Source organism: Lissotriton vulgaris, chromosome 5 (genome assembly GCF_964263255.1).
Source record: "Lissotriton vulgaris chromosome 5, aLisVul1.2, whole genome shotgun sequence".
NCBI classification, from domain to species: Eukaryota; Metazoa; Chordata; class Amphibia; order Caudata; family Salamandridae; genus Lissotriton; species Lissotriton vulgaris.
Genome location: NC_141693.1, coordinates 208,430,895 through 208,458,358, shown reverse-complemented (window position 1 = coordinate 208,458,358; position 27,464 = coordinate 208,430,895). Strand labels below are relative to the sequence as shown.

General features: G+C 46.3%; 1 protein-coding gene across 1 annotated transcript in view; it reads right to left on the bottom strand.

The window, feature by feature from the left end:
• Positions 1–718: 718 nt before the first annotated feature.
• The window catches only part of AMBP (alpha-1-microglobulin/bikunin precursor), a 54,016-nt gene continuing 27,270 nt past the window's right edge, over positions 719–27,464 (bottom strand). Inside the window, exons 6-10 of the mRNA XM_086921179.1 lie at positions 23,678–23,715; positions 23,003–23,078; positions 16,260–16,427; positions 3,583–3,756; positions 719–934 (exon numbers count right to left, since the gene is read on the bottom strand). Coding sequence (XP_086777305.1) covers positions 912–934; positions 3,583–3,756; positions 16,260–16,427; positions 23,003–23,078; positions 23,678–23,715 — 479 coding nt within the window. The 3' untranslated portion in view covers positions 719–911. The remainder of the gene's footprint in view (positions 935–3,582; positions 3,757–16,259; positions 16,428–23,002; positions 23,079–23,677; positions 23,716–27,464) is intronic.

Here is a 27,464-nt window from a genome sequence, read left to right as displayed (position 1 = left end):
TTTTCATTCTTGCAAGATAACATGCTTTCTTTTGTTTTATTTTTTAGGGTACTGCCCACATTTTGAACCCATATTTTGTAGTTATTAAACGTTCATGCATAAGGTAGAACATCAGTGGGTAATAAATGGGTAATAAATGCATTTTTGCGCCGAAGATAAATGATATTCAGTATTCCAGAAATCCCCGTCACCTAAAAATCCCTTTTGCTAATGTGTTAAGTGCATTATTAACCCCTTGCATGCTCATGACGAGCTCAGCTCGTCATGAGCTACAGTGCTCCGGTGCTTATGACGAGCTGAGCTCGTCATGGCCTTTAGAACGCTCGCACGCTGGGCAAATTTCCCTGCTGTGCTGAGCGTTCTAAAGAAACGGGTGTGGCCGTGACGAGCTCAGCTCGTCATGAGCACAGGAGTACTGTAGCTCATGACGAGCTGAGCTCGTCATGAGCACCGGGCGCTGCGCGCGCCCCCCCTCCTCCCAGCACAGCAGGGGAATGTGCCGAGCAGGGAAGGGGTTAATGTAGAATGGCCTCATAATGAAATCAATGTGACATTCAGACTCCGTTGTGAGTTATGTGACCAGCAGAGCCTTTGCTGCATTCCGTGTAACCCTGAGACTGAAATAACAGGCATCCATTTTGGATCAAACCATTGTAAGCGGTCGACATGAAAACTGAAAAAGTAAACTAACAGAAAACAGAGAGATTACTCCAAATAATACAGAGAGGAATAACTTTATTAATTAAGAATTGTAACACGATGCTCTTCAAAAATAAAATCATCCATTTTCTTAGCTGAAATGATATTCCTGGGGGGAAGTTTCTGTGTCCCAAGAAATCTGTTTTCCATTTCATCTTTCGAATGTCAGGTCAGAAAGCTCGAGGTAAAAGCCAAGATGGAAGAGATCAGATCTACAAGCCCAATAACTCTTCATCTGAAAATCAAACAGAAAATAGAACATGAAGATTACGAACTTATTGACGTATAAAGGATTTTTTCTAACACAATGGGTCTGATTTGTAAGTTCTCCAGTTTCTGAGTGAAAGTCTAATTCTGGAGGAGAATCCACTAGTAGGATGTAGCCCATCATGTAATTAGGGGTGGGTGAAGTTGTCAACAAAAGGCTGTTTGGAGCAGAACATGTCTTGCGGCTGCATCATACTTTAGTTTCGCAGTTCCCATGATCAATTTTCAGATAGAACCAATCTCCTTCAGATTAATATTTGAGAAAAATGTAACCAAGATGATTAAAAAAATGACACGAAACATAATCAGGAAGTGCCCAAGATTTTACTCACATGAAGAAAAATGCCTGGTCTTGCATACCATCTCTATAGAGAAGGGAATACCACGAGCGGGGTCTCCACTAGATTCAGCACTTCCTCCAGAAAGCGGAGGATTTTGCCTACTACAGCTACACCAAACCTTGAATCAAGCCTTAGCAGCTTTGGGTCTCCCATGATCACATGTGACTGAAAATACAATGCACTGTTCTACTAAACACACATTGGAGGGTGAGGCATTGAACCAATATTGAGTGTTTAGTAGGCTAATTACTCCAAGTCTTGATATCTCTTAAGCGGGAGTATAAAAGGATTTAGAGGTGATCATCACCAAAACTGGGTGTCTAGAGGATTGCTAAACAGAAGCAGAACCTAAAATCTTTAAAACAAGATGTCCAGGGGATTAGGAAAGAGAAACAGAGACAAGTTCACTACGATTAAAAGGAATAAACAGTGGGATATAGAACCCACCATCTCTATGACTGGATTTCTCAAGGTCCTGCTACATGGATACTAATCTTGTCATCTCTCAAATGGGGTACATGACCGGGGGGGGGTTCCACCTAAAGGACGGAGGAGCGTTGCACCGCCTCCAGAGCGTGCAGCAAGGTAAAAACAAATGAATAAAATGGCATTGTCATGCCATTTTAGTTTCTGCCCCCTTGCGCTGTGTACAGAGCGAGTGTGAGGGCAGGGGGCAGTGATAGTTCCTGCAATTGCAGGATAACACTATTGCCCCTGCAGTGTGAATGTCGGATTGGCCTGCTGTCTTGCGATGGCCAGCCCGACATGAGCACTGTAGATCCAGCAATCCTAGGGCTGTGAAACAAAATGAGCGCTGGGTTAGCCTGCTCCAACCAATCCTGCAGCTGCTCTCATACTGAAAACAGCATGAGAGCAGCTCCAGGATTGGTTGTATTTGCGTCCACTAGGCAGAAAGGAAGTCCTTTCCTTTCCTGTTCATCGTCTCCAGGATCCCGCCAGGGACACACACGACAGGCAGCCTTTATGGTGAGTTTAGCTCTCACCATATTTTCATGGTGCCAGCCGCCACTGGTATGTGTTTTCAGCCAGAGGTATTAAAAGTATACCTAAGACTGAATGCTTCAATAAACTGTCCCAAAAATATAGAGGGTGCTAGTTCTGAGATAAGGTGCCTCACGGTGTTGATCTCAGGAATAGTCAAGTCAAGTCAAGTCATAGAATTTATATAGCGCACTACATACCCAGAGGGTTTCAAGGCGCTTAGGAAGGGGAGGAGGATTACTTGTCAAATATCCACGTTTTAAGTTGCTTTCTGAATGCTAGGTGGTTCTGGGTAAGGCGAAGGTAAGTGGGGATTGAGTTCCATGTTTTAGCAGCCAGGTATGAAAAGGATCTGCCTCCCATGGTGGTCTTGTTGATGCGAGGTACAGTGGCGAGGGCTTGGCTGGAAGAACGTAGTTGGCGGGAGGGGGTGTAAAAGGACAGTCGTGAGTTGAGGCATTCTGGCCTTCCATCTCATCTACTTTTGGACTGGCAATCCTAGGGTATAACAGAGGGAAGGGGGTTTATGATTTATAATTAATAAAGTCCATTTTTCTAGCATATTCTTCAAACTGACCTGGTCTTGCCTTTGTTTTACAGGTGTTCCTGTGAATTTAACTGCATTCATTTTAGCACGTTTGGAAGGATTTCCGTGGAAGGTCACATGCTTTGATTTCAATATTGAGAATGTTGAGGCTCAAACTTGTGACTTTGCACAGAAAACCCAGCTGCACTTAAGGGGCAGGGATTGTGAAAAAAAAGGCGGACCTGGGAGACCCAATCATTGTGCCCGCTCCTGATTTTGCTGCATCTATCCACCTGAACTTGACCCTTCCCATCGCAAGACATCAGGCCTACAACTGTTTGGGCCAGCTGAAGTGAACCAGAGAATTGCAGTTCTACTTCCGGGTATTTTATCCCTTCCCCCGTTTGTTTGACTGCCGGTTAGATCCATTGCTTATGTGGCTGTTTTGTATTTTCTGTGTTTGGTTTAGTGCTTTGCTGTCACTGTTAACATTACAAGGTATGGGGTGCATCGTTAAGTGATGATGTGTTGGAGTTTATCTTTAAGTTTTGATGTTGCATCTTGTATACTTTAATGCTGGTGGAACATATGTCGAAATCAATTTATTCGTAAGGTGTTGGATATTAACTAATGTCATTATGAGCGAACCTATATCAGTTGTTCATGGATGCATCAAGGTCACTGTAAGCAGCGTCAAACCACAGCGTTTTGTGGGACAAGGGCCCAACTGTGGTGCATGTTACGTACCTAGGCCGGGGACTCCACAGTACTCCTTGCACTCCTTCTCACTGTAGAACCTGTTCCCGTTGCCCTGGCAGCCTCCATAATTGAAGCTGACACATTTTCCCTGGGTTGAGTCGAAGGCCCAGAGTTGCATGAGTTTCTTGCAAGGTCCTGGAACCAGGGGTAATCTGCATGCAGCTGGAAAGAGAGTGAAACCTATGTTGTTATATAAATACATTAATATTTATGAAAACTGGCTATGCAAGTGGCCAACTTAATTAAAAGAAGTTAAGATGTTTACTGTTATATGGTTGTACTTATGGAGACCTCTGTGAAATTTGGAACTCTCTGATTCAAAATCTTTAAGGCTTTACCTTCAGCCTATCCCGGTCAGACTGGTTCGGGCAAGAGACCCTGTGTTAACTGGAATGAGGTTGTGTAAGTCCATCTCAGTTGGCACACATGGGCCTCAGGAGTCCTGAGGAGCCTCAGATCTGCAGGACCGCCTCATGAGCACTGTATCCTTTGCTTACATGCTACTGTGGCTTTCACCGCTTACCATAGTAGGTCGAGGAATTTGTGTGAATCATGTTGTACTTGAGGCTCAGAGGCTATATCATGGTTTTGCAATACCTCTTCGCGCTCAGTATTCTGCAGCCTACTTTTAGATTTTCCGAATTAGAGGTTCCTATTTAGATGTGCCAAGATTGTTGCCAAGTCAAATTCAAAATAGCCTGACCTGTCCCACTTTTCAATCCGACTAAAACAAAGGGTGGGATACTAACATGTTTGGTAGATAAAGAATTGGATATCTAACCAAATTCTCCCCAAGGAGCTTAGAAATGGCTACATTTTTATGAATTCTAGAAGCCCTGCTTGATCTTTCATCTTGGACAATAGCCAAGTCTACGAAAATCCCTCTTAAGGGTAGTTAATCTATGACTATTTATTTTTTAGATCTGATTCACAGGCGACTGAAATAATGCAGTATTTTTTTTTTTGGAAAACCTTTATTTGTAGAAAAGGTACACCGCTATTCAGCCATACATCCCGGAGGCCAGGCAGCATTGAGGTAGCATTTCTATTCGTGCACCAAACGGTAGACAGGAGCAGTCAGGTTTAATTTCAATTATATGAAACATTAGAATAAATAAACCATAAAACAACAAAGGCTGCTAGAAATAAAGTAAGAAAGAAAGGAAGAATGAGAGAAGAAAGGGAGAAAAAGAAAATTAGGCTGAGGACACATCACGTACGTTGGGCTCACATCACTGGGGGAGATCGGGGGCCGCACACCCTACACAGCTTGCCATGCAGGTATCGACATCGGGTCATGAGGGGAGTAACACAACAGGATAGAAGTCATGGAACCACGGGAAAGGGACGCTACGGAGACAGATGGACATCAAGTTCCACCTCCACAGGGGGCGTACAAATGTCACCTCGATACGAATTCCAAGCACCCCACACGGACCTCCACATTTTCGGTTTGCCCCTGGCTACATATACTGTTTTCTCGCGTAGCATGCACCAGTCCATGTTGGTCTCCCACAAACCAATCGTGGGAGGAGCTGGCGCACCCCATCTCTGAGCTATATCCCTTTTGGCTATCATGTTGCCCAGAGTGACCCAGCGGGTCTGGGCCACATTGTAGTCCTTCGGGCCCCAAATGTTAAGTAAGCAGCGCCGGGCCTCCGCGGGTAAAGCCACACCGGTCACATCCTTCATCACCTCGTGCACACGCACCCAGAATCGAGCCACTGCAGGACATTCCCAGATAATGTGCATGAAGGTCGCAATCATCCCACATCCTCTCCGGCAAGTACCATCCAACGAGAGCCCCATGTGTATGAGTCTGGGGCCCGTAACGTAAACTCTGTGTAGTATCTTCAGCTGGACAAGGCGGAGTCTCGCCGATATGGCCACCTCCCTAGGGGAAGAGACCGCCGACTGCCACTCCTCATCATCCACCTCGATGCCATCATTCACCCAGAGCTCTCTCAACCGTCGCAGCAGGTCAGCCCGTGTGTTAATGAGCTTCTTGTAGGTTAGGGAGATGGCGCTGTCCGGCATATGGCCGTCCAGCACCCTGTCCTCCAGGGGAGACGATTCGGGCACCGTCTCTCCCGCCGTTACACGGGAGGAGAGAGCGTGCCTAAGCTGTGCGTACCTGAAAAATTCCGTCGCCCCCAGTTGGAACTCAGACTGCAGCGCCTCAAAAGACTTGATCCCGCCCCCAGCCATCACATCCCCCACCTTCGATATACCAATGGTGTCCCACCTATCAAAGCCCTTGGTGTGCCACAGTTTCCCCAACAGGTCAGAATCATACAGCGGAGTGGCCATGGAAATCCTACCCTGCCAGCCCAGAGTTTTGGTAACCGCCCGCCACAAATGCACCGCCGTCTTGGTGGGGCCTGTCAACTTCCGATCCAGAGACTTGGAATATAGCGCCCTGTAATAGTTCCCATCATTCATGAGCCACCGATCCATGGCGTAGCCTGGGCTGACTGCCGGGCCGTATAGGCCATGATTGATAGCCGCGAGCTGGGATGCCCAGTAATAACGCCGTATGTCAGGTTGGGCAATGCCTCCGTCATAGCACGGTATGGTCAGTTTTGCCAGGGAGATCCGCGGTCTACCGTCCCACAATAAGGCTCGCTGCAAGGACTCGACCTCTCCGAAATATTTAGCGGGCACCGGATCCTGGGTGTTTTGTAGCGCATATAGGAACCGTGGCAACGCCATCATTTTGAACAGCGCCGCCCTGCCCATTAAGGAAATCGGCAGTTTTTTCCAGCTCTCCACATCTCGGGGCAACCTCGCCAGAGGCGGAAGTAGGTTGTGCGAGTACCGTGCTCGGGGATCCCGCGAAACGTAGATACCCAAGTACTTAAAGCCCTGTTGGGCAACCTGTATTGAGCAGCCACGGGGAAGGCGCGGAGTGTCCCCACACAATGTGTACAGTGAGGACTTGGACCAGTTGATAACCAGGCCCGAGTAGGTTCCGAAGGTGCCCAACAGATCAAACACTACTATGAGCGAGCGGCAAGGGGAGGTGAGGTACAGGAGGATATCGTCCGCGTATAGCGACACCCGATCCTCAAATCCCGGGGACCATGTTATCCCAGCGACATTGGGATGCACCCTAATCCATGCCGCCAAGGGCTCAAGTGCCAAGGCGAACAGGAGTGGTGACAACGGGCATCCCTGTCTGGTGCCTCTGCGCAATGCGAAGGAGGCCGACAGCCGACCATTTACGGTCACGTTCGCCAGCGGGGCCGAATACAGGAGCTGGACCCAGCCAATGTAAACGGGTCCAAACCCCATCTTAGCAAGCACTGCCCACAGGTAGTTCCACTCCAGCGAGTCGAAGGCCATGGTGGCATCGAGCGAAGCGAGTACCGTGGGTGCAGTAAGAAGGTGCGCTCGCGCCATAACCGCGTGAAGTCGTCGAAGATTGAGGGCCGTGTTGCGGTGCGGTATGAAACCAGACTGGTCCGGATGAACCAAGTCCGAGATCACCCCCACTAGTCGATTGGCCAATAACTTGGCCAGGATCTTGGGTTCGGCGTTCAAAAGTGAGATGGGTCGATACGAACGGCAAAGGTCACGTGGCTTCCCCTCCTTGTGTATCACACTATGGTGGCGAGTCTTTGGTCGAGCGGGAGCTCTCCGGCCTCACGGGCTTCCAGGAACATGTCTAACAGGGGCGCGGCCACCGTGTCGACCTTGAGCTTGTACAATTCAACAGGAATGCCATTGGGCCCCGGCGCTTTGCCGGAACGCAACGATCGAATCGCCAGCGCCACCTCATCCACCGTCAGGTCTCGGTCCATGTCCTCCTGCTCGACATCTGAGAGGCAGGGAAGCTCGATGCCCTCCAGGAGGGAAGTTGAAGCAGATTCCGGTAGGGAAGTCGCAGACGTGTAGACCGCCTCAAAATACTCTGCGAATGACCCAACTATGGCGGCCGGGTCCGTGAGGACCAGGCCATCGTCACCCAGTATCTCCGGGACCACACGAGACGCGAGCTCCCGTCTGTCTAGCCAGGCCAAAAGTTTACCGGCCTTGTCTCCAGAATCATATATCCTGCCCTGCTGTTCCCTGCTCAATGCCCTCGCTGCATCAGTGGCAGTGGCCCGGAGTTCGGATTGTTTGAGGGAGAGGGCATGGAGTAGCTCAGGAGTCGGCCCCAAGGCCAACTGGGAGTTCAAATCAGCGAGTTCGGATTCCAGTCGCACCACGTCCTCATCCCGCCGTCTGCGGGCCTCCGCGATCAGGGAGAAGGCCTCGCCGCGGAGCACAGTTTTAAAGGCCTCCCACAGGGAGACAGCAGAATCAACCGAACCGGTATTCTCAGTGAAGTACCGCTCTATAGATTTAGCTAGGAGATCCCTAGTCTTTGGGTCCCGAAAATACCACGGATTAATAGGAGCCACTCTCGTGGTCGCGGGTATCTGAAAATCAAAGGACACCCAAACCGGGGAGTGGTCTGAAATGCCCCTGGCCATTAGACGGGCGGTAGAGACCGACTGCGCCTGGGCTGCGGGGGTGAGGGCGTAGTCGATACGAGACAGGCTGCCGTGGGCACCCGAAAGAAAGGTATACTGTCGCAGGGCAGGGTGTAGCAGACGCCAGCAGTCAATCAACCCCATGGAGCCCAGAAAGTCAGAGAGCCAGGACTGGGAGGCACGCAAGTCTCTGGATGGGAAGCGGTCCAAGTCTCCCGATACCACAGAGTTAAAGTCCCCACCCACGATCAGCAATCCTTCAGGGAGATTCAAAATGGCGCTACCCAGATCTCGAAAAGTAGTCTCCTGCAGCCCCGGGGGAACATAAACTGAAACCAAAACTAGAGTGCGTCCCTCCCATTTACCCACCACCGCGACATATCGGCCCCTCTCGTCAACAAGTGTAGACTCCACCTCCAACGGGAGGGACATGCGCACCATGATGCCCACCCCCCTGGATCCCGTGGAGAACCCCGAATGAGCCACCATCTTAAACCCCCGCCTATTCAAAGCCTTACACGTATTTCCCACAAGATGGGTCTCCTGCAGGAAAACAACATCAGGCGAACAACGTTTGAGCAGTTGCAGAACAACCCCCCTTTTAATTCGGTCACCTAACCCGTTCACATTCCAACTCAGCAAATTAAGAGATTTACCCCCCATCATCAAGGACGTTACGCCCCCTCCCCCCCACCCGCAATGGTGCCCGCAAAGCAGTCACAACATTCCATTGAGACCCCAGCCAGAACAGAGAAAGAAACAAGAAAGAAAGTAGAAAAATCACACCCCAACTACCCACCACCCTGCACCCCTGCATTAGACTAATAGCCACCCCAACTAGCAGTGTGCCTGTCGCCCCTTAACTAATCTACAGAAAGTCCCACAGAGGAGAAAGGAGGCATCCTATCCCCTCCCGTCACCCTCCATATAGCTAACAAGGATATCCGAACCAATTGCTGCAATGTCTCCAGCCGATGCCCTTCGCAGCCGCCCCCGTCAGAAAATCTAAAGTCCAGGCAGTCATTCCTGAGAGTCCGCTCCGCCGGTGGCCTCCTCCGTTCGGTCTGCCGGGGCGGGTCGTTCTTGGGACAAAGTATCAAGCCAATCTCCTGCCGCGTCCGGAAAGTCAAAGAACAGAGTCCGATGATTGTGTTCAATGCGAAGTTTGGCCGGATAAAGCATAGAATAACGCAGTCCCAAGTCTCTTAGCCTTCGTTTTACCCCAGCAAAGCTCTGGCGACGTTTCTGTACTGCCTGGGTAAAGTCGGGGAAGAAGTTGACGTCTGAGTTCTGGAAGCGCAGCGGGCCTGCAGACCTCGATGCCTGCAGAATGGCGTCCCGGTCCCTATAGTTAAAAAGTCTCGCAATGATGGGGCGAGGGGAAGCGCCCAATTTTGGTGACCCACCCGGTATCCTGTGGGCCCTCTCCACCGAGAAGAACTTGCTCAGGCCCCCCGGTGCTAGATTCTTGACCACAAGGTCCTCAACAAAGAGTTCAGCCGAGTCCTCCTCGGCCTTCTCCGGTACACCAGTGATGCGGACGTTTTGGCGTCGCGCACGACCCTCGAACTCATCCAGTCGGCGTGCCATCAGTCCGTTCGCCATCTTCAAGTCGCGGACCTCAGTTTGAATGTCAGACACATCATTGACCAGGCTCGATGTCTTGAGGTCCAATGATTTCACCCGGTCATTGGTCTTTCCGAGGTCAGTTCTGATGAGGTTCAACTCGATCTTCAGAGAGTCGACCTTGCTAGACAGTGCCTCATGGAGAGCGTGCATCTCCGTCTTCACCCCAGTTATCGCACCCATCACGTCCCGAAGCGTGATTTCGGAGTCATCAGGAGAGTCGTCCCTTATCGGGTCCTTAGCGCGGCCCACTTGTCCCGGTGACCCCTTAGACTGGGAGAATCGTTCTGGAATGGTGGATTGGGACTGGGTCGGTTTCCTACTGACTCTCGGGGGCTTGCCTTTGTCCGAGTCGCCTTTGCCCGCCATGTTGGCACACCCGGGCAGGGTGGTCCAAAGGGGTGAAGGAGCCGCGTAATGTGCACTCAGCCGGCGTGGTAGGGACCCCGAAGGTCACCGAGGAAGGTACTCAGCAGTAGAGTTCAGGTTCCGGTGTTATTCGCCGGGGAGACGAAGGGCTGGCAGGGAGGTCCACAAGAAGACACCGCTGCGCCCCTCGACGGTCTTCAGTGTCGCAGGCGGAGCCACCAGAGTTCCGACGAGCTAGCTAAGTCCAGGAATGTCGGATTTTCATTCCGAAAGCGGGCACCGCTTCAGCACCGGCTCAGCAATAGATTCCCACCAACGTGGGACAGGATGGGTGGCAGGATAATTGCGGAGGATCGGGAGGTCTTCGGAGCTCCGAGCTCACGCGGCCATCTTGGTTGCCCGCGAAGCTCCTCCCCCCAATGCAGTATTTTTGATTGATAGTGTGATATACAACAATGCTATGTTTTGATAAAATTGCTGAGTCTTTCTGGGCTTTCCCAGTAACATTTAAACAACATAACTTTGCTTGTCGCCACATCTTAAGTTGTCAATGTTGCTTGGAAACTGTCTGACAGTAGCAACGAGGTAGCCTGGAAGCTCTGCGAGGCTGTCCTGTAGAATTCAACAAGAGAGATCACAGGCTGAATTTTGACACTCAACACTGATCATTCAATGATTGTTCCTCAAAATGGCATTAGCAAGGAAACAATATAATAGAGTGGTTAAAATTGTAGGTCATAAAATATTGAACATTATTCTGAATTCCAACTATTACAGGGCAAAATAAATAGGAAAGACCAACAGATGGAGATTATTAAGTGGACTCCTAAATGAATAAATCAGGGAAAATTTCCAAGTGTTCACTTTAAGAAAAACATGTAATGGCACAGCCAATTGGTGTAGCTTTGCCAGTGCTGGCAGGTGACAGCTACTGGCTTTGCCAATGACCTTAAAATTCCACCAGCAGTGGCAAAGCCAATAACAATGACCCATCATCTTGGAAGCATATTTTCTATATTTTATAAGATGGCCGTCATGTACCATGCAGACTCAATGTGTCAGTCACTGTGGAAGTATAGAGACTAATGATTCGCCATTTTAAATATAATTTTTATACTTTCAAGACGGCCACCACATTGCATCACAACACATTGCACAATGAAACATGCTGGGCATCTTGAAAATGTATTTTCTATACTTCCAAGATGGCCATCCTGTTGTGTGTACATTCGACTGGTGGCTATCTTGAAAGTACAGAAAATAATGTTCTGCCATATTGACTGCTGTTTTCTTTTTTATACTTTGAAGATTACTATCAATTGTGTGATGTAAAATGCAAAATGACGGCCCTGGCGGAAATTTAAAAATACACTTCCAAATGTGGCCAGTCGCAAAGTGACTTTGCTAATGCTAGCACAATTTCTTCCCCTTATTCTCAGGGCAGACGAGCACTATACCCCTCCTGGCTATCGGCCAACTATGCTGAAGAATCCCTGTCATTTAATTCCTCCTTGAATTTAAATATTGGGTAAGCAACTTAACTGTGTGTCACCAGTGCCGACTTTAAGTAACAGATGGTCGGCCTCCAGGTTTCACATTACAGGCACGCCTAACCGTCGCGCCATTTCTTGTTTTTAGATGAAATTTGCCAGCATCTACAACTGCCCAGAATTATATCCAGTCGGAGCCACTACCTCCAACCAACAGGTTTGTTCCGTGATCTCGTAAGGTCATCCAGGGCTTAACCGACCGGTGGCCCTACATCGTTAATCCCTTGGTCTATGATTAACAATTATCTGAAAACCAACCTAGGTAATTGTACCCTATGATCGCGGGGTTGAGCATGGTTTTCACACACCTTCCTGGCTTCATCGGCACCACCTGACATGCATGTGCTGCATGCTGGTTCATTCCCGCAGCACCACGTTTTCCCACTCTGCGGTAGTTCATGAATGTTCCTTAGCCACCTTGCTATTGGTCAATGGCATGTCACTGCGCTCACCATCGCGTCGTACATGTGTGGCACTGGCTGATAGATACCGTCACCGGAGTATTCTGTAGCACTTTAAACAGGAATGCCAATGAATTGTCCGTGATATGAATGGCTCACCACCACGCCGAAATTGTATGGCACTGCCTGTGAGACACCGTCACTTCAATGATCTGTAACACCTTAAGTTCACATAAGGCTACTTTGAAACTGATTGAGTATTACAGTTGGCTAAATATATTGTTACGTGTCTCCTTCCTCCCTGTCAATACAAGCTTCTATATTCAGGCTAACATTGGAAGTCCTGATGATGATCCATTAACACAATTGGATCGAAACGCCGTCGACACAATATGTGGGTTAAACAATAAGTGTACTATTATGTGCCAAAAGTTTTCTGTTTCCCGCATATATGAAGCAAATGTACTCGAGATACTCCTTTTGCTCATGCCTTTTAAATGCCTGAAGCACCACTGTAACTGTATGTCTTGAATGTATGTGGATAATTTTGTAGAACAATGGTTCGGAGTAGGCCTTATGTGGTCCTTAAAGGAAAACAGGGTATTAGCGAGTATTTAATAAGTCGCTAGGGAGCATTTGGAGTTTTTTATTTTTACTCTTTTCTTATATCAAGACACAAAATATTAAAAATATATATACACTGTATTTCAGGTGCTCAGGTGAATAGTACGGTGCAGGACGTGACATAAGTGATCAAAGTGAACGAACTGTCACACACAACAAGGATAAACACACTCAACAATTATATACAATGGTACACGTGAAATTCCTTGGGTAGGTCGACGGCGTTTCGATCTATATTATTTTAGATCTTCATCAGGACAGTTGAGCCTCCTGAAACTACAGAAAATTCGATTATACTCTCTTTCTTATCTGTATTTTACTGGTTTTCCTACATGTTTGGATCTACCATTGTTATGGTGCTCCCAGAGAAAATTAAAATTAAAATTACAATGAATTCTCAAGCATGCACATGTTCAAATTGTCAAGCATGCATTTAAGAGATGGAATAGTTAGGGGGCTGATGATCTAGTTTCACCCAAGTGCGCTGCGCTTTTTAAGGCTTAGGTGATGCGCACATGCATCTAAAGGGAATGGCTGTTGTAAATTAAAATTCTTTATATACCTTGCCAGTGGAGAGGGCAAGGATGGTCTTTCTTGCAGTACAGCTGGGCGCATGTCGCAGCTTTTCAAGGAATCTGTTGGTAGTTTAATAAGCATGGGTTGGGCTCAGTAGCTGTAACCATTCAATAGATTTTAGCTAAAGGAGAGACTAAGGAATAGCCATAATTGCTTATAAACCGAAGACTCACATTAAATTAAGTTAGATTCCAAGCTCTAATTGGGGATTCTGGTGGTGTTTTCCTTTAAGGACCACATAAGGCCTACTCCGAACCATTGTTCTACAAAATTATCTTTCTACCCCAGGTTCAACTGTATGGGGTTCCCTTGTATATAACAAACATTGAATGTATGTGGAGCATCGTGGATGCAGGACTGTGTCCCACTGCTTTATTGTTCGTTTGATTAAATATATCCTCAATATATTGAATAAAATTCAAAGTCCGGCTGGACTTTCTCTTTGTTATAGAGTTCATTGTGTCCTATAATTATTACAAAGTTAGACTTTCTGTTGTCAAGGACCATTTGTTCGTAGTTTAACTGATACCCCTGGTCCTTGGTTACCTAGTGGGTGCCCTTGTCTTTTATAAAAGCACAATTTTTAAAGCACTGGGTATTGGGCAAGATAGGGGTTGGTGATAACAGAGGGGTGTCGGGAACAGGACAGAAAGGCAGGAGAGAGAGAGGCCGGGAGTGGAGAGAGAGATACTGTGTGCCACCAAGCTGTAGCAGTGCTTGGTGTTGGAGGGAAGAGAGGAGGGAAGCAAACATGATTGGGCAGTTTGGATGAGAATGACATGGGGATACAAGAGAGAGAGAGTAAGGAATGGGATACACACTTACAGAGTGCTAAATCACTAATGAGAGTAAAAAATAAATAAATAAAATAGCTCCCTGACTTCAGCACTGGAAAGATTTATTAGCCAATCAAAAAACATGGGTGAAGCCAAAATCCTCCAACGGCAGGACTACTTAAGAATAGCAAGCAAAGACTTCCAATCAGGAGCAAGAAAATTAAATAGTGAAAGAAGCCATCTAATCCGCAGCAAACAGGCAGCCAACTTTAAGAAATATAGAAGTATTAATCACTGTTGGACCTGACATCCTTGGCGTGGCTTTCCCCCACGTTCCTGACCAGCATCCTGTTTTTGCTGACCTACTTTTTGCTGATTTTAGGACTCTGTGCACTTTACCACTGCTAACCAGTGCTATAGTGCTTTTGCTCGATCCTATAAACATGGTAACAGTGGCTTACGCCCAATTTTCATACTTAATTTACTTGTAAGTCCATAGTAAAATGGTACTACATGTACCTTGTGCTAAGAAATTGAATGCTACTACTGGCCTGCAGCACTCATTGTGCCACCCACTTAAGAAGCCCTTTAAACATGTCTCAGGCCTCCCACTGCAGCCTATGTATGCAGTTTTTAAACTGCCAATTCGACCTGGTAATTTTGCCATGCCTACACCTTCCTTTTTAATATATATTGATCACCCCTAGGGTAGGCTCTAAACAGTCCATAGGGTCGGGTGCAGTGTATTTAAAAAGTGGTACATGTACTTTTAACTTTTACATGCCCTGGTAGTGAAAAACTCCTGAACATCGTGTTTCACTACTCTGAGGCCTACCTCTCCCACAGGATAGTACTGAGTTGCCTTATTGTATTTAATAAGTGCTCACTTTGGATTTGTAATAGGGTACCATGTTGTGTTTGGTATCTGGGAAATTGTAATTAAAAATCCGCTTTAATGGTAAAGCCAGATTTGAGAAAGTTGGCATTTTCCTGCCCTAACTATTTGGAGACCGCAGCTGGTTTCTGGGTCACATGACTGGGTCTAGGTGGCAGTTGGACTTTGTTTATTCCTCCCAGACAGCCACACAATGGAAGGATTAGGTGTGGCAGGATGGGGGTAGAGATGGGCACATCCCCATTTGCAACTAAATAGGGTATGCCCTGCCTTCACACAAAGGACTTGTCACCAGTGCATTGTTCATGCAGCCAGTTTGAAGCCAGGGCAGTGGAGGCAGGAAACTTCAAGGACTGAAAGGGGATTTTTCTAGAAACATCTACTGCAAAGAAGGCAACAGGTATACAAATATGACCCTCTGACCCACTTTTCAGTACACCTCTGGACCCGTGAAAGACTCAGAGAACAGCTGTGTGGCTCTGCAAGAAGGACTGCTACTCTGTTGCCCGCCTGCCTGAGTGAAGTATTGGACTTGCATCTTGAACCTGGACTATCAGAGGGACTCTCCGGTGATGCAATTACCTTGTAAATATGCCCTATAATATCTCCTAATTAGAGAAAACTATTTTCAATATAAAATGGCTGAGAGGGAATCAAAAAAGAAAATTTAAGAACGCTTCAGTAACCAAACAGTCCTCTAAACTAGCCATATGCTTTCTTCATAATCAAAAGTAGTCTGTATTAACACAAAGAGGTCTTGTAACCAAACGAATATCCTGATGCAATTGTAATAAGAATGGACACAGATCAAAACAAACAGCTGTCAAACTGTAAAAAGATATCTTGAATGTATAGTTGAAATAGATTGAATGAGGATGTACAATGGTGATTCACATGGAAGGCCATACCAAAACAATGCACGATTTTCAGGTTTGGTCTCATCAAGCTGCCTTACAGTAAAAGCTTGCAAGGGTTCTAAGATATCGAGGCTGAAGATCAAAATATACATATAATTAATTTCAGCCGGGATTTGTATGGATATTTGTTGAGTGGTATAAAAGCTCAACTGGATTTTGCTATTCAGTGGCTTATCAAATTTAGCCCTACAGATTTTCATTTCAACCACTGACCAAACAAATGATTCCCATTAAAATGAATTGTATGCAACTTTATTTCATGCCAATATCCTTTAAATTGCGTTGCGCCTCCAGAGAAATTCTTCATGGATAATTAGTTTCTCATTCAGTTTACATTCAACCCATTTCCAGAGTACGCTCAACACAGCTTACTGCTATATCTCCACCAGTGGCTTCACCCGGAGAGCCCCTTTTGTATTTTTTAATCACTCCTTTTGGATTTCTGCCCATTACCTTCCGTCCTGCAGGTCTGCAGACAGTCCCTCTCCGATTGGAAGTTGTTGCCGTTCCCCAGGCATCCTCCATAGTGAAAGCTATCACAGGTCATGGACGAGGAATTGTAGAAGAATCTGAGGTTCATGCCTAAGCATGGCCCTACAACCAAGTCCTGTCTGCAGGCATCTGTGGGAGAGGAGGGAGAAGGAGTTATACACCCACCACCGTGCGAACTGCAAGACTGGTTGAATCAGAAACCACACTCATTTCTACAGCAGTCTCATACACATTGAGTGGAGTCTTGTTCTATAGGCTTGTCATCCCATTCCATAAGCCTGTCCAGGTGCACATCAGTGGAATCTCACTCACTTTACCTTCTTGGCCTCAGACTCTTCTGTTGAGCCTCACACATTTCCCACATCAGTACCATCTACTTAAGTGCAGAATCATTCTTTCATACCTCTGTCTCTCATACTTTTGTGGCGTATTATTCCTACACTTTCTTGGGTCCTAAATACTTTTAGTAATGCAGGTTGCATGCATTTCAATGGAGTTTTACTCATAATGGCAGCTTTGCAAATCATGAGTATACATTCCCACACTCCCATGCTCCTGATAATCTGTGAAGCTGAAGCAAATTAATGACGTCACAAGCATTGTGGATATTCAATCCATCTCAGAATCTATTAGGAACCATCAAAGGCGGCACTTAGTCAAAGTGGCCTATTGGCACCTGATAGACTTCTCTGTTATCACAATTAGATTGTGCAGCACAGTTACATTTAAAGTGAGCCCTTGAGAGACACTGCAGAATAGCTCAATGTTGTTTGAAAAATTGAGAGTGGGGGTATTTCCTGACACACAGAGATGCTATTTCACTGCTGCCTTTGGTCATTGATGAGCTTAAATGCTTAGGATATGCAGGAAACTCAGTGGAGATGTCAGATAAACTAAGCAAAGCCAATGGAAAGACCCCAAACCGAGATGATGGTGTGAACTATGTTCAATAGGAATGTCTCTCAGAAGTGATGTCTCCTGTATTCAAGAATAAATGGCCAATGGATTAAGGACTAACAGCCTAATTTCCAAGTGTTTGACTCATCACTGTGAGAGATGGCCACCACGGTGCCAGACACTTCTCCAGTAAGAAGGTTCAAACATGCATCTCAAAACTGTGGTGGCCGCTCCGCCATGCTGGCACGGCAGAACTGCTATTACCTAAGGGATTCTTGAAGATATACTCTAAAGCAGGGATCCATCTCCAGCAATCACATAACTAACGGCCCAGTTGTTATCTCCTGCTTATCATGTTGTATTATACTCTTTATGCCTAGTTCTAGCGATAGACAAGTTCAGGGCCATTTCAAGGTATTTAGGCGTAATAGGTGGTGTTTCCTTTTCCCCTTCCTATATCTTTTTTAGCCCATCCTACGCCACTGTTTAAGAGGGTTAAGAGTGGATTTCCCAAATAGCTGGCACCATACCATGTGTGGCCTACACAGGACAATGATTGTCAAATCTGATGCAAGGTTTATGCAATTTATGGTCGACCTCGTGGCTCCTTGTTGTGATGTTTATTTGTGTCTTCGGGGAAAGAAGGAGTCACTCATTGCCTGCAGCCCAGTAATTTTTATTTTAGTTTACTTGCAAGGGTACCTATTTGTTGGGGCCAACGTTTATGTTGAGGAAAACAAGGGTACCGTACCTTAAAGTGGTACAGTGAGTGAAAAATGATGGGCTAGAATGCTACTCCCAGCGGTTGCCAGTGGTTTAGACTATTGCAATTATTTCTTCCACTAAGTTGATCTAATGCCCCAAGTGGCCATGAGAGTGCCAAGATGTGGACCCCTTGTACGCTGTACCACAGGATCACAGGAGAACCTCACTGATGAAGCCTAACATGGCCAAAACCAGGAAGTGGTTTCCTGTGTTTCCTTCTGGAGGGGCTCCACCTTGTGGTTCAAATTTGACTGTTCCTGTAAGGATTTGCATAGGATGGTCCTCTGTATATAGTAGCACATTGGGTGAAAATGATGGTTTGGAATGCTATCTAGAGTGATTGTCAGTATTTGAAAGCCTTCTTCCCATCACCATTTGTGTGTTTAATGTAACACCCTAGCATTTGTGGTGGTCACCTCTTGGCCGACTGTCCTACTCGTGAGGGTTTCTCCTTCACGATGGGGGTGATAATGTTACTCCTGATTTTTTGAGTGGACTGTTCTTGAGCGCTTTATGGGTCTCATTACATAAATGTATGCTCTCCGATGGCGGGGCATTGTTTACTGCTGTGATACCAAGAAGTGACAGAAATGTAGTACAACTGGATTGATTAATGGAGGATTTGTAATGTTATACTGGTGATTACTGAAAGCACTCTTGTGAAGTACAAGGTGGAACTCTTATGCTGCAAGGCCTACTGCCATCTGTGGAGTACCCCCCCCCAACCCAGTGGCTCGGGCTCAAGTTGAATGATTCCATTGCACCACAGCATATGAGTTGCTGGCCTCATTGGACCCTTCTGTCTCTTAAGCCTACTTGTCTCTCCTTTCTGCAGCAAGCAGGTACAATGCCCACCTAAGTAGGACATCCAGTCGTGCAAAAACACAACCACATTGGCAGCAGGTGTAGCTTGTCAGCGAGTATCCTGATCCATCAATACATTTTGATGTCACCAGATGTTGAATGAATGTCCTCATTTGCAAGGGGTGGTCTCAAGGGAATGAGATTGGCATGTGGGGTGCAGACTAGTTTACATTTAGATCCCTCTGCATCTTTGAGTGACCAAAGAGGTCATTCAGTGGCATTAGGAACCCCCTCTTAAGGGGCCACTCACTATGTGGACTGCCACTGGGCCGGATGGCTTGCAGGCCGGTCCCAGTGAGTACAATGACTGCTTTAAGGACCTAGTCCTGTCTGTAAATGACAAAGAAGCTGGGGAATAAAGTAAAAAGAGAGGGAGACAGAGAGAGAGAGAGAGAGAGAGAGAGAGAGAGAGAGAGAGGGCCAAACACAGAGCGAGGGCGAGACCGAAAAGAATTGAAGTATACAAGTGAGAAAAGGAAAAAAGTCAGGATAAAAGAAAAACTGAAAGGTAGACAAGGTGAGACGGCAGGAGAAAGTCCACTATCGCTTTCAGCTTTCAGTGTAGGTCAGCCTCAGCACATTTACAGTTCTTTTTTTTTTGTATGAGTGCCGAGTCAGAACCAAATGGAAGATGTTTTGCTTCTTGGTCAAATTCTTTAAAAAGTGTACCCTAAAATGCACTATTTGGCCATTAAAAAATTGTTAGGTGGAGCACATCTCTTCCTGAAAACTTGACGTAGCGATCAGACTTTAACCTTAGAGGTATGGTCAAAGTGAGGGGTATTTTGTATGTATGTGGTATTTCTATAGTGCAAACCGAGTCAAAATGCAGCAGAGTACTAAACAAGGTTAAAGATTTGCATGAAGTCAACGAGCGATAGGAGAGGTAGCTGATTTGTGGACTGTTAACGCCTTATGATGTAGAGTTTTATTAAAAAGATGTGCCTTCAAGTCTTTCCTAACTTGGATCTGCATTGGCGTGGGGTGGAGGGGTGTCCATCATGGATATAGGCACAGGGCCGGCTCAAGGTGGTGTGACCAGTGCCACCGCACCGGGCGCTGACGTCAGGTGGGGTGCCATTGCAAATATATTATGGTTTAAAAGCACTTGTTGCCATTTCTGGCCTCCACCAATTTTCAGGTAACAATAAAAATGTCAAGATTACTCCTGTGATTAATGTTCTTTCTGCAGAGAGATCGGAGTTTTGTCTTATAGAAGTTTTGACTGATCCTAAATTAGTGCATAGGGTTAATATGCTTTCTGCAAAGAACGTGTACCATGCAGATCATTAAGTGCATATAATGTAACTAGGTCAGTGGGTTACTGCTTTTGTCAGCGAGATCCTTTTGTTACTTGCAGTTTATAAGTACAAATCCTAATATAGAACAGTGATCTAGTAACTGTCATTACAGTGATGCATGCAAACTGAAAGGTAAAGATTAGAGAACTTTGATGTTTTGATGTTTTATTATCCTAATGTTGCAAAAAGGATTCATTTGGGTAGAAATCAATTCTTATTATTAAAGAGAACCCCCAACCATGGTGTTACATCTTAAATCCTCAGTTTGTGCTTTTCCAGACCAAGCACTCTTAAACTATAATGCCTACCAGTATGGATGACATGCGACTCCTGCACTCTTTCTTATGTAACATTTCCTATACACTGATTTACACACGTATGATTGATTGTCTCTGTGTAATGTATGTGCAATGTAAAGTACTCTGACACCTTACACTGGTTTGAGTGGCGCTATAAAGCAAATTAAATGCATCCGAGGGAAAGTGGTTATTGAGACTTGTGGGTCACTGTTAAAAGGTTGTAATGAGGGAAACCGTGGCGGTGGTGGTCATTGGGGATGCTAGCAAACACTGTTGCACCAGGCCTCACCAGCGCTAAAGCCAGTCCGGTATAGGGATATTGTTCCAGATCCAGATTCTGGTCAGTATCCCACACCTAAATCTGACTAGCAGACGTTATAGCTCTCAGAACGAGGAATAACTATGCTGATCAGAAAGTACCATCTGCATGTTCGCTGAGGTAATCTACCATTACTTTGCGGCCACTACTACGACTTACCATTACTATGATTTTTTTACTTAGCAGAATCTTTTACTTCACATGCTTTAATTTTGCATGCTTCTACTTCGCATATACCGTTACTTAGCAAAGTCAATTACTTGGCTGACTATTCACATTGTTGTTTGGAAAAGGAGGCGCTTCTCTTTCCAAACAACAACGTGCAGCTCTGACGATGCCTGAAGCAGGAGAAGAAAGGAAGCACGGTGAAGCGAGGGACCACGAGGAGAATGAGGTAAGTAGGGCAGTGTACTTTTTGGGGTCATGCAGGGGGTTGTCTTTTAGGTTTTAGGGTTGTGTTTATGTAGTGCAGAGTAGTGTATTTGGGTTTAGGGTAGTGGCCATGCAAGGGTTGTCTTTTAGGTTTTAGGGTTGTGTTTATGTAGTGTACAGTAGTGTATTTGGGTTTAGGGTAGTGGTCGTGCAGTGGGTTGTCTTTTAGGTTTCAGGGTTGTGTTTGTAGTGTAGAGTAGAGTATTTGGGTTTAGGGTAGTGGTCGTGCAGGGGGTTGTCTTTTAGGTTGCAGGGTTGTGTTTATGTAGTGTAGAGTAGTGTATATGGGTTTAGGGTAGTGTTGTGGTGCAGGAAGTTGTCTTTTAGGTTTTAGGGTTGTGTTTATGTAGTGTGGATTAGTGTATATGGGTTTAGGGTAGTGGTCGTGCAGGGAGCTGTCTTTTAGTTTGTAGGGTTGTGTTTATGTAGTGTAGAGTAGTGTATTTGGGTTTAGGGTAGTGCTGTGGTGTTTGTGTAGTGTAGGGTAGTGTTTTAGGGTAGTGTAGTGATGTTTAGGTAGTGGAGGGTAATGTAGTGTATGAGGGTAAGGGTAAAAAAGTCAAAAATGCGTAGCAGTTGTATACTTAGTAATATACTGCAAAGTAAATGCATAGTTACTACTTTTAAAGGTATTTGCGAACTAAAAGCATGCACAGTTAAATCTTACGTAGTAATGGTATTTATGATGTAAAAACATTTTAGTAAAAACTTGCTAAGTAATGGTCTACTAAGTAACATCATATATTTGTTTGCTGAGATTCCATGGACTATTCTTCTAATATTTACAATGTGCTTGATGCAGATGTTAAATCTTAGGGGGTGAGTGTGGGAGCAATGGTTCATGCAAGGTGTGTTGGGATGTGATTGGGGGAGGCTGTGCCTCCACCTGGAGTAGAGTTATCTTCTCCCCCTGTGATGCTAGAGGGGGCAGGCAGGGACTAGGTTACACCTGTGCCCCCAGCACCAACCCCTCTTATCGTTTGGTTTTACTGGGTTCAAATCCACATCTGATAAAAGCAGATCTGGGTTTTTGGGGAACCAGTCATTTTATGTCTAAGAACATGGGACCGCGCGTAGTTGACCAGAGCAGTATCTTTCCCCACATTTCCAGGCATACTTCGCTGAACAGCTTGCAATGAGTGCCCTAGACTGAGTCATATGCATTCCCCAAAATCACATCCTACACTTTAGCAGAATCTTCCCCATCGCCACACAACATCCTACACCTCAGTGGAGCCTTACTAGTCCGCACACAGTGACATACACCTCAGCCCTGTGTTACACATACCTATGTCAGTGGCATATCACATCTTATAAAAAACACCTCAGTAGAGTCTTACCCATACCCACGAGTGGCAGCTGACTCCTCACTCTTCATTGGAGTCATTGAAGTCTTGATGGTCCCTACATCAGTTAATAGAGGCCCCACTCATTCTTTTCCTTCTTCACACCCTGTGGCTCAGACTCTAGCCACACATCTTTGTCCGGTCAGTGCAGCACTACCAAGACTTACTCATCTGGAGTGACTCACACACATCAAGGGTTCACAGTTTTGGAAAACTATGAATCTTATTCCTAATGCACCAAGTGTGTCCACTGCGTTTTGACTGAGCGTTGGACATATTGCTTGTTTATCCTACAATGTCACTCACCTGTTCTACAACTTATCAGTGCAGTCAATTTTATTTCCTGACATTGTCCTTTACATTAGTTCTCATTGTAAAAAGTCTTGAGAATTTAATTGGAAGCATTCCTCTTAAGGTGCAGTCACTTTAAAGATATGCCTCATCCCGCGTGAAGATCAACAGGCGTACACAGAATACTCACCTCCATTACCGTTGAATTTAATGGGGCCGCCATCACCTGAGCCCTCTTCTTCGAGTACAGCCGCTCTCTGGATTCTCTGCATATACAAGATATAGATAGAAAAGGATTGAATTTCACCGAAATCTAGGCATCTAACATTTGTTAAGACACATCTGAGTTGTTGATTTCACCTGAGGTGGGGGTCTTGATGGTACCGTCATTATTAAAATGTGAAGTTGTGCTGTTCCATTGTGGTATGCACCATTATTATGTTATATAGAGTTGTGTTTTGTTATGCTACATTAGTATTAGATCTTCTTGGTTTATCACTCATGTGATCACAGGGCTACTTCACGCGTGTTTACCCGGAAGCACCTTGGTGCTGAATAACAGATGTTTATTGTTACCCAACTCAATGGTACTCATTTTATAGACCTCAAATGGATGAAAGGCTGAGTGGACCTGCCAGGATTTTAACCTGTGACCATGAGGTCGAACACAGGCCCTGGCCACTGAGCCGCCAGCACGAGCTGATATGCAATGGTGCAACAATAAGGGTATGATTCAAAGCTTGTGCCAAAAGTATGGATTATAAACTGTACAGCACCATCTAATTAGCAGTAGCAGCATTAGAAACCTCTCAATAGTTTGAACCCACATTGCCTCCCCACAGCACAGCCTTCCCCTGGGACTCACCCTGACTGGAGCTGCTCTCTCCCCAGGAGTACATTCACCTGTAACGGAGGACAAGAGAAATAAAACAGTTAGAACTTGACACAATAAGTGCGTTGGTATTGGGTACCCAGGGGAGCATCGTTATTACAGCATTTATTGGATCAGGGCGGAGAGAGTGGCTTGCACCCATGGTTAATGGGGCACAGAGTGGCTAGGAATGCACGGTCACCAGTATACAGTGGGATCCTCTACAATGTCAATGTTCAGAAGCAAGCGAAGAGGATACTCAACCTGCTACATCGAGACATTATTTAACGTCTATAATGCCCACCTCATGATACCCAAATTGTCCCAGAATCAGATTAATAATGGTTTACAGTTCATAAGGCAACTCAAAACCACCATAACAAGAGAAAGACACATCTCCCCACACATCCAGGGTAAGCTTCATGGATGTAATTGCCATGTGTGTTCTCAAAGCTTGACCTTAATGAAAGCTACGAACAGATGGAGCTGGTGGTATTTATTCCTGTGTTGTTACAGAATTTGCCTCAAGCATTGACTATGCACATTGAAGAGCCTCAGTTTTGGCACTTCTTTTTTTTTTTTTTTGTTGAAAACCTTTATTTAACATTTGCAATCAAATACAAACAAGGGCCTACAACCCCCAGGGCGGGCCGCTAATCATAGGATCTTAAGTCACAATGCGCATCGGTTGCAAAGGTAATTCAAGTTAGACACAGGATAAGAGGTTTTCATTTTAAAATAATAAGTAGAGAGAGTCAGGTATGGCACAGCGTCTCGGATCACAAAGTGGGGGCGAGCAAAAAAACCACATATCCAAGAGAAACTCGCTATCAACTAAGTCAACAGAGGTAAGACGTAAGTCATCAGGATAAACTAGTGCATTGTGATTGTCGACTCCATCAGTAATGTCTGCCCCAGAACGCCAAAACCTCGAACAATCAAGGTACAAATATAGAGATCAGGATGTGTGAAACCGAACCCACTATACTAACCCGGGAGAAGAAAAGAGAGGAAAACAAGGGGAAGAGAAGGAAGAAAGAGGCCCTAGAACAAAAATAAAAACGAACACCCATCCCCACACCCCCCCACCCTGCACCGCTGCTGATGACTACGGCCACCCCCCTCGCAGCGTGCCTGTCGCCCAGTAAGAGAACCCGAAATATAGAAGATGAGAAAGAAAGAAAAGACAAAGAACCCCACCCAATGAGGGAAATCGGAGGAGGGCATATTGTACGGACTCCCGGTCTCCTTCCTCCGTCAAGACCAACCCTGCCCCGGACTCCGTTAGATCAGATAATCAATCCCGGTAAACCTATACGACAATGAGAGACCCAGATAACAGTATCAACCCTGGTCCCGCCTATCAAATGCACAGAAATCATTAATTAAAGAAAGTTTTTTCCACGAAGCACTGCAAGAGTCCAAAGAAAAGGGGCAAACAGAGAAGAAAAGTGCGGCAGTTCTTGATGTGGAAAGTCGGTGCCAAAGATGCCCCTCCCCGCCTCCGAAGCCAAGCATTACCCCATCCGCCATCTTGTAAGCCCGACAGGGGAGGGGAGTCGACAAAATCCAAAACAACAAAGGATAAGGAATGGAAAGTTCCAGAATGGGGATATCTTGCAAGTGTCCCACAGGATACACAATCGGGGGTTCCAACGGCTCCACAGGGTAATCGGGCACAGTACAGTCGGATAGGTCAAATATAGTAGGAGCAAACCCTGCTTCCAGCGCCGGGTCAATACAAGTCTCCGAGGCATAAATTGAAATGCAAGCTGGTTGCCGGGACGCGGGTGTCGAGTCAGGATCCGCTCTCAGGTCTATGAGTCCATCCATCTCAGACAGCAAGCTGCAAGTCCGGGCTGCAATGGTTCCCTTGAGTGCCATAAGTGCCTCCAGCACCGTTCGCAGTGACTGGCCAGTTCGAGCCTGCTCCGCTAGCTGCTTTTCTTCCTCCAACATGGTAGTACCCACGGAGTGGCGCCTTCTCCGGGGCAAAATTAGACGGAGCAGTAGTAAGCCATGAGGGACTGATGTGTAACAAGCAATAATACGCAGCGAGGTACCAACCCGGGGGGGGATCGACGATGCGAATGTCGTACCCCCGGTCAGGGACCCCCGCGACACATCGCCGTGGGTCACTCGTCGCCTCACCTATTGTAGAGCACCAGGCAATTGGTGGTAGCAGACCAATCAAAAGTCTGAATGCTCCAGAGAGCGGACCACGTTCAGCAGTCCGTTGTTGTTCAACCCGGACCCGGCAGAGCCCGCACTCGAGACCCCGGCTTCCCCGCTGGGTTAGGCCTCGGACGACCATCGATGTATCTCCGCTCCACAACGACGGAGAAACTCCGGGATTGCACCACTGGAAAGCAGGTCAAATCACACACACGGATCCGGTGCGGGTAACCAAGATAGTCGAAAGGATAATAGGCCGAAAGACGGAGGTCGGCGGAGCCGGGAGACTATGCGGCCATCTTGGTTGGTGTCGTAGCTCCTCCCCAGAAATCACTGAGTTTTGGCACTTCTTATGCAGTCGAGGTATTTGAAGAATATATCTGAAATCATTCAGCTCATACCCAATTGAAATACAGAAATGATAGCAAATAATTTTGCAAGGCACAATTTACGCATGATACATGCATGCCCAGAGTTCGCAAGTTTCTGGTAAAAGCTAAACGGATGCTCAACAGGTGCGCACCCAACATTGACGTTGAAGTTACAGACACATCGTCTCAAGCTAAGGCATGCTACACCATCCGGCAGGACTACAAGTAAAGATATGCGCTGTACAGGACTACAAGTGAGATTCTGAACTGGGAGAGGACTATATGTAAAGGTATGCACCCGGGACAGGACTATATGTAAAGGTATGCACCGGGACAGGACTATATGTAAAGGTATGCACCCGGGACAGGACTATATTTAAAGGTATGCAGCGGGACAGGACTATATGTAAAGGTATGCACCCGGGACAGGACTATATGTAAAGGTATGCACCCGGGACAGGACTATATTTAAAGGTATGCACCGGGACAGGACTATATGTAACGGTATGCATCCGGGACAGGACTATATTTAAAGGTATGCAGTGGAACAGGACTATATGTAAAGGTATGCACCCGGGACAGGACTATATGTAAAGTTATGCACCGGGACAGGACTATATGTAAAGGCATGCACCCGGGACAGGACTATATGTAAAGGTATGCACCCGGGACAGGACTATATGTAAAGGTATGCACCGGGACAGGACTATATGTAAAGGTATGCACCCGGGACAGGACTATATGTAAAGGTATGCACCAGGACAGGACTATATGTAAAGGCATGCACCCGGGACAGGACTATATGTAAAGGTATGCACCGGGACAGGACTATATGTAAAGGTATGCACCCGGGACAGGACTATATGTATAGGTATGCACCGGGACAGGACTATATGTAAAGGTATGCACCCGGGACAGGACTATATGTAAAGGTATGCACCGGGACAGGACTATATGTAAAGGCATGCACCCGGGACAGGACTATATGTAAAGGTAGGCACCCGTGACAGGACTATATGTAAAGGTATGCACCGGGACAGGACTATATGTAAAGGCATGCACCCGGGACAGGACTATATGTAAAGGTATGCACCCGGGACAGGACTATATGTAAAGGTATGCACCGGGACAGGACTATATGTAAAGGTATGCACCCGGGACAGGACTATATGTAAAGGCATGCACCCGGGACAGGACTATATGTAAAGGTATGCACCCGGGATAGGACTATATGT